The sequence below is a fragment of the Diadema antillarum genome, unplaced genomic scaffold, assembly GCF_040938485.1.
Source record: "Diadema antillarum isolate AM-2024a unplaced genomic scaffold, OU_Dant_1.0 seq00000912_RagTag, whole genome shotgun sequence".
Taxonomy (NCBI): domain Eukaryota; kingdom Metazoa; phylum Echinodermata; class Echinoidea; order Diadematoida; family Diadematidae; genus Diadema; species Diadema antillarum.
The window spans coordinates 386,764-402,726 of record NW_027271768.1 but is presented as its reverse complement, the minus strand read 5'-3'; the positions used below and the strand labels follow the sequence as shown (position 1 = coordinate 402,726).

The following is a 15,963-nucleotide window of genomic DNA, read 5'->3' as shown; positions in this document are numbered from 1 at the left end:
ACAATACAGTGTCACTAGAAATTAATATTGACTAGAAATAGGCATTCTAATTGAATCCAATAAGATGTTGTCAGAGAGGGAGAGGATGTGATTATCTCATTAGCAAAATAAAACTATGAGCAAGAGCAGAGTGTATTTCTTTTTTATTACCTCCGCCAAGGGAGGAGGTTATGTTTTCGTTACCGTTGGTTTGTGTGTGTGTTCGTTAGTTTGTCTGTGTGCAAAATAACTCAAAAAATAATTAACGGATTGGGATGAAACTTAAATATGCAGGAAAGGTTAAGAATGACACAAGTAACAAACGATTAACTTTTGGTAGTGATCCGAGGATTTTGGGGGAATTTATGAAGGATTTGTGATATTTTGGCAGGTATAGGGTCAATGAACTTGGAGTTCAGGCTGCGCGTATTTGAGGTTTGCCTGCGCGCACTAAAGTGCGTGCTCTAGTTTCTGCTGCTGGGGCGAGGCGCGCCGTGCAGCTGAGGGTTTATGACGTAACAAAGGCTTCTATATTGGGAAAGCAGGCAACTTTCAGCACACAATACATGTACTATAAGTACGTATGGGTGGAAATCACTGATATCTCTATGGAAGAACAATATCAGTGGTGAAAATGATTTGCATGCTTGGCGGTAGCCTTTAAACAAGGCGACTCGCTCTGCGTGCCCCCGTATAGCGCGTTTACCCCACAAACCTGTTGGCCGGCGAGTGGAGCGAGCCGCCTTTATCCACTCGTTCAGGGATGTGTACTTTTGTCGTTGTTGTTGCTTTATATTCTTTGACAAATTTGCGTACAAATTTGACGCAGAAAATACACACGGCACCAAGGCAAGCCTCGTTAATATTAAGTAACTATCTACTTAATATTAACGAGGCTTGCCTTGGTGACACACGGCACCAAGGCAAGCCTCGTTAATATTAAGTAACTATCTACTTAATATTAACGAGGCTTGCCTTGGTGCCGTGTGTATTTTCTGCGTCAAATTTGTACGCAAATTTGTCAAAGAATATAAAGCAACAACAACGACAAAAGTACACATCCCTGAACGAGTGGATAAAGGCGGCTCGCTCCACTCGCCGGCCAACAGGTTTGTGGGGTAAACGCGCTATACGGAGGCACGCAGAGCGAGTCGCCTTGTTTAAAGGCTAGCTTGGCGGAGGTCTGCGCTCTCAAAGTGCTTCTCTAGTTTTAAATGTTATAAAGCCACTTTTGCTATTTTGGTTCTTTCCCAGGCTCAAGAGCGGGGGGGGGGGGGGGGGGTACAATGTGCCCCTATATATTACTTTGCTATTATTTGATGTATTATCGTCATAATTATATTTGGCACATGGGTAGAGCAACTCAAACTCTACATGACTGTACATTCGAACTTTCTCAAGGTCACCCATGGAGGGCGCTATTTATAAAAAACAACCAAATACGTAGGAAATATGCTAAAAACATGATTTTTTGTTCTGTATGACCTCTTTATCCCAAGTAGGCCTATATATTTCTTATTGTAGACCAATCATTTAGCTCTTTCAGAAAATATACATGAAATGGCTATTTTACACACTATTATATTGTTGATTGAAATTCGAGCACAAAAAAGACGTTAAATCTGACTGACATGTTTGTCAGTTGGCGGTTGCCATGGCAATCAGCAATCTCTAATATAACTAAATTATGCATATAAAATTCAAAATAGTCGCAGTAAGATTTTAGGAAAAGTCACCAAATTTGGTTGAATTGGATTAAGTGCGAAGGAGTGGCAAATGAAATTCTAGTGGGGGGGGGGGGGCACAATGGCCCCCTCGGGCTTTATAGGGTTAATGTGTGCGTGTGTGGTGGAGGGGGGGGGGGGTGAATTCTGCGGATGGGGGTTCAAGGATCAATCATGGTTCCCCCCCCCCCCCTAATCTTCAGATCGACCCCTCGGAAAGTCATGGGTATATTGTTGATTTCATTTGACCGTTTTCCGAATATCTTTTTTTTTTCCGTTTCTTTTTCTTATTAAAGGGACAAAAGTGTGGGGCTGCAGCCCCCAATATCCGCGGCCCCTATCAAGACTTCCTAGATAAGTAGAAGTCTTAGAAAAAGACAGAAAACGACGGTGAGGAGAAGAAGAAAAAGACAAACGGAAATAAAAACAGATAAAAGACAAACTCATCCTATAGCTTTGCAGTCAAACATTTGGATGTAAATGACAAATTGAGACTCATTCCTTCATTCGTGTATATATATATATATATATATATATATATATATATATATATATATATTTTTTTTTTTTTTTTTTTTTTTTTTTTACAGTCCGTGTATCTTCCCGAGTCCCACTGAGTAATGTTGCGGTATTCATACCTTCCCCTCTATAGTAAGAGGCAAAACACTTTGTCCCGCGGATAGGACATAAAATGGAGGTGCCGTGTATGAGAGAGTCACAACTCATACATGCAAAAGATTCCGCTTCATTATTTTATTCATTGCAAAGAGCAGGGTTCCTAATCCGGGTAAGCTACGAGCAAGCTCCTTGATACGGGCTATCCAGCAGCCATCTTCTCAGATGAAATGAAACTACCCTAAAAAGAAAACAGTTATACTGACTTCTTAACTCCAAACAAAACAAGTTCCTGATAACACTTAGATACAGAGTTAATTTTGTTTTCATTTGTTCTTTTTCATGCAAAAGAACAGGGTTACTGTGACTTCATACGGCATGGCTCCTCAAGTAGTACTCGTGACTGGATGTTCGTCAGGTGTCGGGCTCTCTACGGCTCGACGTCTCGCACAAGACCCCGATCAACGCTACCTTGTCATCGCTACCGTCATTGCCATGGCAGAAAAGGCCGAGTTAGTAGCCGCCGTTGGGGACGCTATTGATAAGACAATCTTCATCAAGGAGATGGACATCACTAAGGATGAAGACATCACTCGAGTAGTTGCTGACGTCATGAAAACACATGGAGGCATCGATATTCTCCGTAAGCACTTTCTGGGCCCACCAGTTTCTGTCACTGCACGATCAGATTAATCTCGAAACGGTCAATCTACAGGTGACTTCGGTTTGTAGTTTACAGGTTAAAGATGTGTAGTAATTGTCGCTAGAAAAACAAAATAATAACAATGTTATACCTGAATTACTGCTTCGCCATTGCATTCCTGGTTTCACTAATAAAATATAGCGAAGAGTATAAATGTTCGCCAGATTTCACCATATTGAAAGTGTTTGATTTCTTCTTTCCTCTTCATAGCCATCGGATTTTGACGATATTGTTTATCATTCAGTTTGATACCATCCGCCTAGCTTTTGTTCCTATATAGAGGCTTAACAGCAATTTTTTCAGCCATCGTCAGGTTTGTTTGCAACGTCAAATCCTTTAAAAAAGGTGAATTTACTATAATGTGTTGTCAAGAGTTTTCTTTGTTTGCTTTGGGTTGATTCAAAGAAAGGGAAATGAAATCAACTCGCTTCGGACGCACAAAGACAATAATTATTGACATCATCTGAAATGCGACCGCAATATATTGGCCAGTGTCATTTGTTGACTAGTGGAAATTCAGAAGTTTTTGGTGTGATGACCTACTCGTGATGTTTGGAATGTTCACATTCATTCCTCATTCGTCAGTCAACGTAGCGGGCGTTCCTGGCATAGGGCTCCCAGAACGTGTGTCTCGTGCCACGATGGACAAAATCTTCAACGTAAACACTATCGGCACGATCCGACTCACCCTGGCAATACTACCTCACATGAAGCAGAAAAAGACGGGAAAAATTATCAGTGTCTCGAGTACAGCCGGAATGCAAGGTACGGAAACACAGTTTCCTGCAAGAATTATTGTCAAAGTTCTGTCGTCTTTTGACAAATTTATGAACATCTAATTCAATGATGGATTACTATCTCAATCGTGGATATCCTTCTCATATTTTTGTTACTCCCCACTTTGTCTCCTTCATCTCGTTTGAAATGCATTCTCTATCCAACAAAGAAACTGACGTCAATACCAGATACCAAATGTCGCCAAATTGTATGTTGGTGACAGTAGGGCTTGACCAAATTCTTATCATAAACCGAGTCCTCAAAATCTTGCCCTCAGACGAAGCTGAACGAACACAAAGAATGAATAAACAAGATGGCGAATTACTGGCGAAGGGAAAAGTGAATTCAGTTCTGCATGATGATTATGATAATAATGATGATGATAATCATTATCATAACGATAGTGATAATTATTTTATTTTCTCCCCAAATACCGGCCTGTTTTTCATATCACGCTATGTATACAGTTAAAGTCGCTATTCGCTTAAATTTCCAAACTGCGCAATATATTCGACGTTCAAAGTGTGCTGTCAAGATTTTATAGGCGTAATATGGAAGTTACTATCCTTACAAGACAACGCCCAGAGTAAACTGTTCATCTTTCAAGTCCTTCAAAAGAATAGTACTGGAACATTTTCAGTAAACAGATATTCACTGGTAACGCAGTGCCTTCTAGTAAAGCTGCTATACACGCGACACCACGGATCATTTCTGTCAGCTGAAATCACGTCGTGACGCATAATCGTAATTTCACAACGTTCCTTTTTTTAGTATAATTGCTGAAAAAATAAAAACGTTTGAATGGTAATGATTTGCAAACCTACTTCTGGAATTACTCTAATTGTCCATATTCATCACCTGTACCAAAGTACCATAGAACCAAATAACCCTTACCAAAGTAACCTATAGTTTCATCCTATTGCATCACATTTTAGTGCCTCATTTTCAAATTCAAATTCAAATTCAAATTATGTATATATAATGAATATAATCATAATGTGTACTCACGTGTGCAGTGTACATGAAATTACAGGTTTACCATACGCCGAGTTCTACACCGCTTCAAAGTTTGCCTTGGAAGGATTCTTTGAATCGCTGCTCTGCACTGTCAGGTCATTCAACATCAGGTATATTATGTGTTCAGTGTAGTGTAAATTTGTCTTAAACTAACGTTTTTTTAAACAAGGAAATTGGAAGCAACCTTACTATGTGAATTTAATGAATGAAGAAATGTTACAAATATACATATTTATTTATTTCTTGTTGTACTTTTTTTTATAGCTTTGATAAATCGATGTGCTGTCATCAAGAAGATTACTACAATTCGTGATGTCACAGCAGGGCAACGATATAAAGGAAATATAGAGAGAATTCGGATGTGTCTAAAGTCTGTTTTTCATGATAAGGGCTTATTCCTTCCACTATTTACTAACATAAAATAATGTCGTATTATATGCCTTGGCGTCTGAAAGATGCGGAGCGCTCTTTCATCATGCAAATAAAAACCCCCGACAAAAACGAATGAAAATGTAGTGTATTCCAAATAGTTGTTATCAACTTATCAAACGATGGCGGCACATGAATTGATAGGAAGTGGAAGCTATTGAACCGACTATCCGAGTTTCCTCAAATTCACTATCCGTGTGCATAATATTGCTGCATTGAATAAAAATGCACAAGTTTATCATGTTTATTTCAACTTTAAGAGGAGATAATTCATTAGTTCACCCGAGCCAAAGGCTCAACTGAGCTATTCCGATTATACCGCCCGTAATTTTCTTGTTTTCTTGTTATATTATCAACCCCTCGAAAACGCGAGGTCAAATTTACCTTAAAACCCTAAAATCAAGGACTCTTTATAAGTCTTCTTTTCTTAAAACCTACAGAGATAGAGCTAGTTTAGAACTATCAGTAAGTACATTTGGCAATTGTACTTTCAAATTTTATTCACGGCGGATTTGGGTGTGCACTCTTGCAGGGGACAAACTGGGTCCAATTTTCCACATTTTCATCATCTTCTGGAAAAGGCATGGACATTAAATTTGCAGCTAGCATCCCAATGGTAATAGGATTTCAGTTCAAACGGGCATCATGCCCACTTTGAGGCCACCAGGGGGCGTAGAACCCTAAACCAATAAATCTTTGAAAACTTCTTCTATAAAATCGGAAATAATAGAGCTAGAATGTAAGTGCAGTTTTAGGTTTGTGTGCATGTTATAGATCCATTTTGTTTAGGCCTGGGAGAGGGGAAAATTGTGGGGGCTGATTTTCAAATTTTCGTCTTACTTTTGAAAACGCATTTCCCCCCCAAACCCGACAAGTATCCAAATATTACCGGTATAGGTTTTCACATTTGACATTTCAAACTTAAAAAACAAATGCATGATATAACACATATTTTCAACAAACCTAGCTGGTATCATTGAGTGATAAAAAAGTTTTACAAAAGATCTAAGATTAATTCAAATGTTCTCGTAGATTTATAATTCATTAAGAAATCAAAACCTCCATCTTATCTTCATATCTTTTCATATGTGTATCATAATTATGCAAAAATCGTCTATATTTTCTGAAGACACGACATTGTATTTACCTAAAAGCTTTCATTACCAGTAACGTTAGCCTACTCTTTCTAGAGGGAGGTGTCACGAAAACCCATACAGTGTATATTATCTATGTCATCCAGAAAATACTTCAGATATTTTCATTAAGTTATCATGTGCTGAACGATACTGACTGACTGACTGATGATTTTGGGAATCATCTTGAAAACAAAGACCACAAAGTCACTGTTACTAGAAGATGTCCATCTGACAAGTCTCTCGTGTCCCGGCCATCTTTAAGTAGAAGCAAAAGTCTTGTTAGTGGTGTGTGTGTGTGTGTGTGTGTGTGTGTGTGTGGATTGTGGCAGTATGTATACTTTCAAAATTCACGCACTTCTGATTCCGCCTTAGGATATGCATGATCGAACCAACCAAGGTGGAGACAGCAATGTTTCAGTCTGTTCTGTCTGAAACCGACGGCCTGAGCAAAAACGATACCGTCCATGAAATCGATCGACGTCAGATGAGATGTTTTTGCGACCATGTGGCTGCGTCCCCCTCCATGTCAGTGGACGACGTGGTCAACGTCTTGACGAAATGCGTCGAGGTCGACGACCCGGTTTTCAGACACCTGGTCGTTCCTCCTGAGCTCAAGGAGGCGATGGGAGAAGCCGTTGCCGACCTGACGGGGGAAAAGTCGATCGCCTCAATGCGGAAGATGATTGGGGCTATGTAGATATTTAGATCTATTGTTAATTACGCTCGTGAGCTTTATATCATAGCACCTAAACATTGCTACTAGAAATATAGATATAACATATTAAAGTCCAATCATCATTGGGTGTATATACGCGCATATAGTTTGTCCATGCATGATTGATATGATTGAGTGGCTTATTCTAGCACCTGTAAGTTCTCTCATCATATCTCATGTAGAGTACAGTTCGACCTCTATTATCCGGCCTCCTTATATCCGGAAATCTCTATTATCCGGACGCGTTCACGCAGGACCTTTTTTTCATCCAAAAATTGAGAAAAGCAGTGACTTTAACACCTTTTCATGGAACTATTTCACTAATTTCATAAGATTTGCATGATAGGTTTCTCAATATCTAATGAGGTAAAACGTGTATGATTTTCACATAAAGATATACTTTATTTTTGTGAAGAAGGGACCTCAATTTTGTACAGGCTAGCATAGATTACACCACCGTTGGGGGGAACGCTACCTGCCTAGCTGCCAGCTAGTGCACTGGGACGGCATCTTGGACGGCAGCTATGTACACTAACATTGTGTCTCCCATATCCGGCCAATTCGCTTATCCGGATGAGCGCCGGTCCCAACATGGCCAGATAATCGAGGTCGAATCGTATGTTATATTGTCGCTCTAAACTTCGAATGTCACACATTTATGCGATATGTAAAAAAGAGCAACTTAAAATATTATTGTAATAATGGTAGGATCTATATCAGCGCAGTTGTTTCACAAACAGAAATTGCAAATTGTTGTTTTCAAATTCAAACATCCACACTAAAAAACATGAAATGGTAAATTAACATTTCAAATGTTGTCACTCCTCCAACCATTTGCAAAATGTTAAATTCAATACTAAAAGTGGTTGATTTACCATTTCATTAATTTAGATAGTCAATCTAATACTTTGAGTGTTACATTTTACATTTTACAAACGGTAGGAGAAGTGACGACATTTAAAATGTTGATTTACCATTTCATTTTGTAGAGTGAAAATTAATTTGTTATATACATGCTAGACAGGGGAAAGAACGGAGATGGGTGAAGTTTCTTTATTCAGATTCGTGCATTGCTGACATATTTACTCTCACTTCAAAAAGCTTGAACAAAGTGTCATAGCCATGCTTTTGTTTGTCAAACAGATGTTAAACGATTTTCAACGTTGTAAATAAAAAAAGAGTGGTGAGACGCATTCATGAATCACAGGGATGTGAAAATTTTGTGTGGTTGATATAGGTATCATGCTGAATGTTGAGGCAAGTAGATGTGAACAGTGCTGGTACACCTATTGTGATCTAATAAAGTGAAAATTTTTGTTTGACGGGGATTTGCCAATCTTTCTTCATTATACCTCTTAAGCCAGCCGCACACATATACGACTCACACCCGTACGACTGACAGACTTTGGATCCGAAATATATCACAATATCCTCAGAATAAACACCGCTTGTTTATTTCAGATCCTAAGTCTGTCAGTCGTAAGGTCGTGAGTCGTATAGTGTGCGGCGGGCTTTACATGACCTTGCTTTTTTTTCTCTCCTGCTGGATATTGTTACTCTGAAATTCGTCCCCAAATCTATGATATTAGTGCATTAAAGTTGCGGCAAGAGTTGCGACAAGAAACAAACAACTTAACATAGAGTTCTCTCTGAAAAAGTTGCACTAGTTTTTTGTTTTTATTTTACGAAAACATCTCAGAGCACAGCGCCCTTTTGTGTCAAAAACCATGACACCGATCACCGTGCTTGTGAGTCTTTGTATCTTTATTTTCAATAAGATGCTTTGAAAAATTTCAACAAGCAATGGTCCCAAATTATAACTGTTGAAGAAAAAATGGTAAAAGATTATAATAAGATTTACCATAAGTCTTAGAGGAAGCAATCTTTTTAGCTTATTAAGAACACTCACGGCATTCGCTCTTTTACCTTAGATGTCATGAACCTTGTCTTTCCAAGTGTGATGTTCATCAACAGTGACATAAAAAAATATGCATTTTTGACATTGATTAATTTTCTTAATCATAGCCAGTTATAATTGTCGAAGTCTGAATATCATATGTCTACTTTTTTCTGTTGTTCGTAGAGACAGTAACACAAAAACAACTGCATTCTGTAAATCTAAGTCATCTCCTTGGCTCCATAATGGAGGTATTTCGGCCCTTACATCCAGCTCATGCACTGTCCAGCCTTATCTTGACCCCTTGTACCAGTACAAGTCTGGACCGGTCATATATTGGAGCATCATCCGCCATCGGACCATGGACCCTTTATGTTTAAACTAAGGTCCATCGGACGATTCTCTTGTTCTCAGAGATCTTGCATGAAAAAAAAAAGTGCCAGTGTCTCTTGGTCTGCATGATATGTAGGCCTACATCTCAAATCGTCAGCTACGAAGATAAAAGTTAAAACATCTTTATAGCCAAAACAATGGATATATCCACCCCCCCCCCTGTTTGTGCCTTGTTCTGTTTTTTGATTGATTTTCCGTATAAAAACAAAAACGGCTGGATGGCCCATATTCAGCGATGTGTATTGGCATCGCTGGTCTTCCTTGGGGTCCAGAACATGGAAGTTATACAAATACAATGTGAAATTATGAAATACATACTCTTGTAAAAATGTAGATATTTGAAATACATAAGTTGAGAGAAAGAAAAGCAACAACAACATCGAATAGCGAATAGCAAAAGAAAAGGATACAAAGGAAAGAGAGTGGAAAAATAATAAATCATAACTTTCAATAACCTGTACTAATTCAAATAATTCTGTAATAACTCTTTTTCATTAACAAAAAGAAACAAAATATCAAATCAACGGGGCAGTGACCTTAAACATACATGTACTTATTTTATATTTAAATATATGAACACTGGGGGAAATTTTGATATCCATGGGAAGATCATTATATTCCTTAGCATATTCATATTCAAATGATTTCTTCAATTATTCAGTTCTAGGTTTGGGAAGTCTTACTTTTTGTCCAAAACGGGAGGGGTAGTAATGAGTTACAATTTCAAATTCATCTTTTAAATAAGAAGGGGTTAAATTATTCATTACCTTATACATAAAGGTAAGGGAGTGATGATACCTTTTTTGGTCAAGGAGTTGCCAGTTAAAAGCGTTATGCATTTCGAGAACAGAAACATGAGAATCGGGTTGTAATCTTCGATAATTCGGCCGGCCCTATTCTGTACATTTTGTAACTTATCTAGGTGTTTCTTAAACGATGACCCATAAATAATGTCTCCATAATCAAAATGAGGAAGAATCAATGACTTATAAATTAATTTCAGAATCGATTCATTTACAGAGTGTCTTAGTCTACCGAGAAAACCTACCATCTTTCTAATACTCATCAACATAGTTTCAATATGATATTTCCAATTTAAATTTTCGTCACACCACAGACCTAAGTATTTAAAAAATACGTACCTGATTCAGAGGGGTGTTGTGTAACGAGACTCGTAAAACATTTTGTTTGGACATCGTGTGGTTGCTTCCAATTAACATGCATACAGTTTTCTGACAGATCCAGTTATACACATTTTCTAAGTCCATATTAAGAGCACGTTTAATGTTGGATACTGAAGAATAAGAAAAAATATAGAACGGTATCATCGGCATATAGTTGCACTTTACATACTAGTCTTTGACATATTGTACCAAATCGTTGATATAGATTATGAAGAGCAGTGGTTCTAGAGATTAGATTAGATTCGGAGGAAAGTTTGGAGTTGACCACTGTTTGGCAGACTCTGTCCGTCAAATAACTTCTCATCCAAGCTCCGGGGGTACCATCAATGCCTATTTCATTGGTGTATCACAGTTCACTGTGTCGAAAGCTTTTCTGAGGTCGACAAAAACGTCTCCAGTATATTCATTTCTATCAATTGCGTGGAGCCAGTCATCCGTGACTTTCATAAAGGTAGTAATAGTTGAGTGTTGTGGTCTAAAACCAGATTGCACAGACGTCAGAATATTGTTTTTGTGCAAGTAAGCTAATAGCTGTCTTCGAACAACTCGTTCGAAAATTTTTGAAAGACATGACAAAATTGGAATAGATCTATAAGTATCTATAGTATTTGTGGAGATGAGGATTGGGCTTTTAACTTTGCAACGTTTTGCAAAATACCAAGAAATCACATAATACAAAAATTATGAAATAGTGTAGGGTATACGAAGAGGAATTTAAAGTTTATTTGATGAAAATCAGTTTTGGATTGGCTGTGACATCAAAAAACTAAGTAAAATAAGGCGATTATAATAAAAGGTGGATCTCACTTTTGTAAGAATTGCATTGGGTATCTTAGCCATTTCAAAATCAATTTTCATCAAATTTGACGTCTTCTTGAAATTACTTGCTCTTCCATAGGCCCTATTTCATATAATTTTCTCATTATCTCACCCAAAAATGTAGAAACCTGAAGTTAGATCTCAACCAAAACTATAAGATCCCTTCAGGGTAGTGCAATTTCTGCTTAGATGGGAAGGTTAATTAGTCCCATTAGAGAATACCGCTATATACGCGGCCTATATAAAAAGCTGTCATTTGCTCATTGGTCTTGTCCATAGTGCCGGAAAAGTTCATCTGTTCTTCCCTTCATCTATAGGCCTAATGATGCCTGATGGATGTATACAGCTAAATGAATGCTTGAATTGGAGTGCCAGTAAGTTTACTTCAGTAAATCTATGCAAAAACCTACGCGGTACTGGTACACCCGAAAAGTCAATGTGGACGGATACTAAATTGTAAGACCTCCATACAAATGTGACTATTTCGTTGTGCCCAGTACAGTATTTCTCACTTCAGCCATCTTCATTTGAATCAAGGGGCATACCAAAAACCCATTGTTGCATGCACCCGCTGCTCAGAGATATGACGCAATGCTGTAATGCTGCTTGAAGAGATTTATGCGGCGGGAAGTGGGAGGATTTGCTTAGATGGAAGTTAACAGTCGTTGAATTGATATTGAAGCAACGAATAATCTGTAAAGAGCTGAACAGCTTTTCCCAAGGCACGTATTCTGTAATGACCCATTGTTGCACCCTATATTCAGGGATTAGTATGCTCGAGCAGATTCAATACGGCAGGCCTTTGGGACACGGATAGTCACATACGTACTTTGTCTCGATTGCTGGAAAGTACCCAAAAATGGCCACTTCAGTAACAACTAACTTGCGCCACTTTTATGTTTGAAGCAAAATTAACCCTTGATCACTCACAATAACCTTCCTCTTCTGAGCATTCGTATCATAATAATTCTCATACCGACCGGCTGCCTCTAATCTTTAGGCCTCCTGGATTTCCTAAGATTCTGGAAAGTATACGCACTCCTTCATTCCAGGGACCACTATTCACGTTTATCAACAACTCCTCTAAAATACGCACGTGTTATTATCAAAACCTTAAATATTCCGCCCGTAGCAAATCGAAAGGAGATATTCCTGACTAAAATCGGACCCTCACGAATTTCCAACCAGAAGAGCGGGTAAGTATCTGTCTCATTGTCGTGGTTCCCCTGCACACTATAAGCAGCTACCTCGGAGTATATTTCTATGTCACCAAACCATGGCACCTTCCAACCATCACACAGAATGACATCAATACCTAACCTGCAGTCTTCATGGTCTTGTTATATCCTCCTCTAGCGTTTACTCTGTAAGAAGCTGTAAGAAGTGTTCTGGCCACTGACACTCTTGTGATTGTCATCAGAGGTATAATTCAAGTCTCCATATTATGTACCTGGTTGCTTAATCGAGCTACGGTATACACGGACATAATTATTGTATCGAGCTGACCACGTCAGAGGTGTTGTTAAAGCTACATGAGTAAATGGCTATTATTTGAAAAGGGGCACAATTCACTGGTATTCCACCCAAGGTCGTCTCGTGTACCCTCCCATTGCTGACCAGTCGTACGATCGCGAAAATCTGACAACCATCTCTGACAATCCCATAGTTATGAATATTCGTAAAAACAACAACGATGACAACAACACAATAAACCAGTTCGGGATTCCACATTCTTTTTTCTGAAGTTTGGGATCATAGAACAAATGGGGAATTGCTCATTACAAATATGTTTGCTTGTTTGTTTGTTTGTTTGTTTCGTAGTTTTTACTAGTCTTTTTTTTATAGAATAGTTGGATAAGGTATGTCTCAGAGGCCCCCTTTCAATTATTGAAAACATAAAAACCTCATAAAAAACAAAGACCTTATGACAAAAATAAGAACCTTAAAAACCTTATAAAAGGTCCTCACTTTCAACTCTGAGTCTAATCTGGTAATCCCCTCATTCTGTTTGTTACTGCGCTTTTGATTATATCCCGTTCTAGACCTCGCACGCACGGTGCTCGGCGCCATGTCGCGACGCGTCGCTCTGTTCTGGATACGTAGACAGATTACGTTTTTGCGAAATACTAACACTAGGCCTGTAGCAACTAACGCTTGAAAAATATACTTTGTGTGCCTCGCATAAATGGTAATGAACCTTGGTAAGTGGACTGTTGGAAGACACAAATGTATAATTCAAACATAAAGTCGTTGAGAGGCAAACAACAGAGACGTTCAGGTATTCAATTTGTTGCCTATATTTTTACATGGGCCGGAAGGGAAGGGTGTTCAACAAAATCCAGCTTTCATTAATGGTCGCTCAGCTCAAAACCCAAAGAAATTAGCAGTATGATTATCAGTAATGAACCAGAACATGACATTTTGACCAACTCAACTTTGTAAAGTTTGTTTTACCTGGGAGAGTAACCTTTTCCTCTACACTGTCAAAGTTTGGTGCCTTAAAACAAGACCAAAAGGGAGATATCAGCGGTTTTTATGGACCATGGTTTTTTTTTTTTTTGGAGAGGCACTGCTTTCACCGGGAAATAAAGCATCTTTTCATTGCTACTGCTGCACAGTGCGCCTGAGTAACCTTTATCTTTTTTTAAAGTATAGTATGATGAGGTATATCTCAGAGGCCCCTTTTCATTTCTTAAAAAGGTCCCCACTTTGAACTTTGAGTTTAATCTGATAATCCCTTCATTCTGTTTGTTACAAAGTTTAAAAACTTGCTTTTTGTTCCATCCATCGCACAGAAAACAGCACAGTGAGATTAGATCTTGTTAAACGCTAAAACCTCTTTGCCCAGCTAGTAAACACCATTCCAGATTCTGTGCATTTCTTGGTGTAACTAGACAGGCTAGGAAAGTCAAATTGTATAGCATTGTGCATCATGGTAATGCTTAGATTTTACTCTTTCAGAATTTGTACACACAAAAAAAGAACAAATCTGTGTCTGGCGACTTTAAGTAGCTTTGTGATGCAGGTCACAAAGTGACATCGATCAAATGACATTGAAAATACTTGAAGCTTCACGTTACTTATATTCTGTGCGTATTAAATTGTTCTTTTATTAAACAAATAGAAGATATCTGTAACAAACCATATGTCCAAAGGCCATTATCCGACTCATGGAAACTGCTGTAACAGTCTCTTCCACCTGTCCAAGCTTGTACCTGTATACTTTAAGATACACCATGAAATAGACGTACGTATATTATATCAACATACATTGTAATAATGAGCAGTCTTGTTTATATATTTTCATGTAAAAATGTTTGATTTCGTCAGACTGATTTTTTTCATACAAGTGGAGAAATAAGACAAACTGAATCTGAAACTAACGGAATGAAATTTCCCGTAATAATGAAACATATATTATAAAACAAAAGTCAATCCCGCCAAGAATCATGTCCAAACGTGAGAAACAGAGCTATATATTGGTGAAAGTGTTAGAAACGGCTCCCCCTAGAAAGCTGATTTCATCCTATTTTTGTACTTGATTCCGACAAATAAAACTGATATGATATAACCTTCAAGGGTAGTTCTTTCTAACTAAAATTGTCATACTAGTGCACGGGCATGCTTAGTCGAGTAATTTAGATTTTTGTTTCATCAAAACTTTGCGCGATTTTTATTTGCGCATCCCCATGTATATCATTATGCATCAATCATCTTTTATAATTCATCCTATTTTTGCACTTGATTCCGACAAATAAAACTGATATGATATAACCTTCAAGGGCAGTTCTTTCTAACTTATACAAATGTCATACTAGTGCACGGGCATGCTTTGTCGAGTAATTTAGACTTTTGTTTCATCAAAACTTTGCGCGATTTTTTATTTGCGCATACCCATGTCTATACCATTATGCACCAATCATCTTTTATAAGAACGTATGGGAAGAGTAATCACTGTAACACTCATTTTGGTGTCCAAAATCATCAAGCTAGTCACTCAGACACGCCACAAGTTGGGCTGCATTCAGTCAATTTCGACCAAACATTCAGGGCTAAAAGGAAGACGGAGAAGGAGGTCCTCACTCAGTGAGTCCCGGTGGTAGACTGTTTCCTTTAAAGGAGACCTCCGGATGATTTTCAGATTTCTACATTTGAACAACTATAGATTAGTTATACTGAGGACAGAGTTTCAGAATTTGTGATAATTGGGATGAAGATTAAGAATACTTTCAAAATTTAGAACAAATTGTAATGAACAAGGATGATGACATGGCAGAGTCACCATAAGAATGCATGAGTTGGTATTCAAGGAGGCAGAACAAAAGAAGGCATGCATTGATTATACACAGGTGAACTCGCAAGCAAGCGGTATTGTAATGGAATTACACTGCTACATTTCTGAAATATGTGAACCTCCTATGTCATCATTCTTGTTCAGTGTAATTTGTTTAAGGTTTTTCAAAGTATTGCTTCTCTGCTCAATAACCACAATAAATTCCACAAATCTATACATGGAGTTGTCGATTTATGTACTACATGATGTGAAATTATGAAAATCGCCTGGCATGCCCCTTT

At 38.1% G+C, this 15,963-nt stretch overlaps 1 protein-coding gene across 1 annotated transcript; it reads left to right on the top strand.

The window, feature by feature from the left end:
- Positions 1 to 2,673: 2,673 nt before the first annotated feature.
- Positions 2,674 to 8,413, top strand: LOC139741254 (retinol dehydrogenase 8-like). The gene is made up of 4 exons (XM_071651850.1): positions 2,674 to 2,961; positions 3,607 to 3,786; positions 4,832 to 4,925; positions 6,753 to 8,413. The coding sequence occupies exons 1-4, from the start codon at positions 2,697 to 2,699 to the stop codon at positions 7,075 to 7,077; spliced, it is 864 nt and encodes a 287-aa protein (XP_071507951.1). The 5' UTR covers positions 2,674 to 2,696; the 3' UTR covers positions 7,078 to 8,413.
- The last annotated feature ends 7,550 nt before the right edge of the window (positions 8,414 to 15,963 follow it).

Coding starts and splice junctions, on each gene's coding strand:
- LOC139741254 (XM_071651850.1), top strand. CDS start 2,697: ATGGCTCCTCAAGTAGTACTCGTGACTGGATGTTCGTCAGGTGTCGGG. Junction 3,787..4,831: donor GAGTACAGCCGGAATGCAAG/GTACGGAAACAC, acceptor ATGAAATTACAG/GTTTACCATACGCCGAGTTC. Junction 4,926..6,752: donor GTCAGGTCATTCAACATCAG/GTATATTATGTG, acceptor ATTCCGCCTTAG/GATATGCATGATCGAACCAA.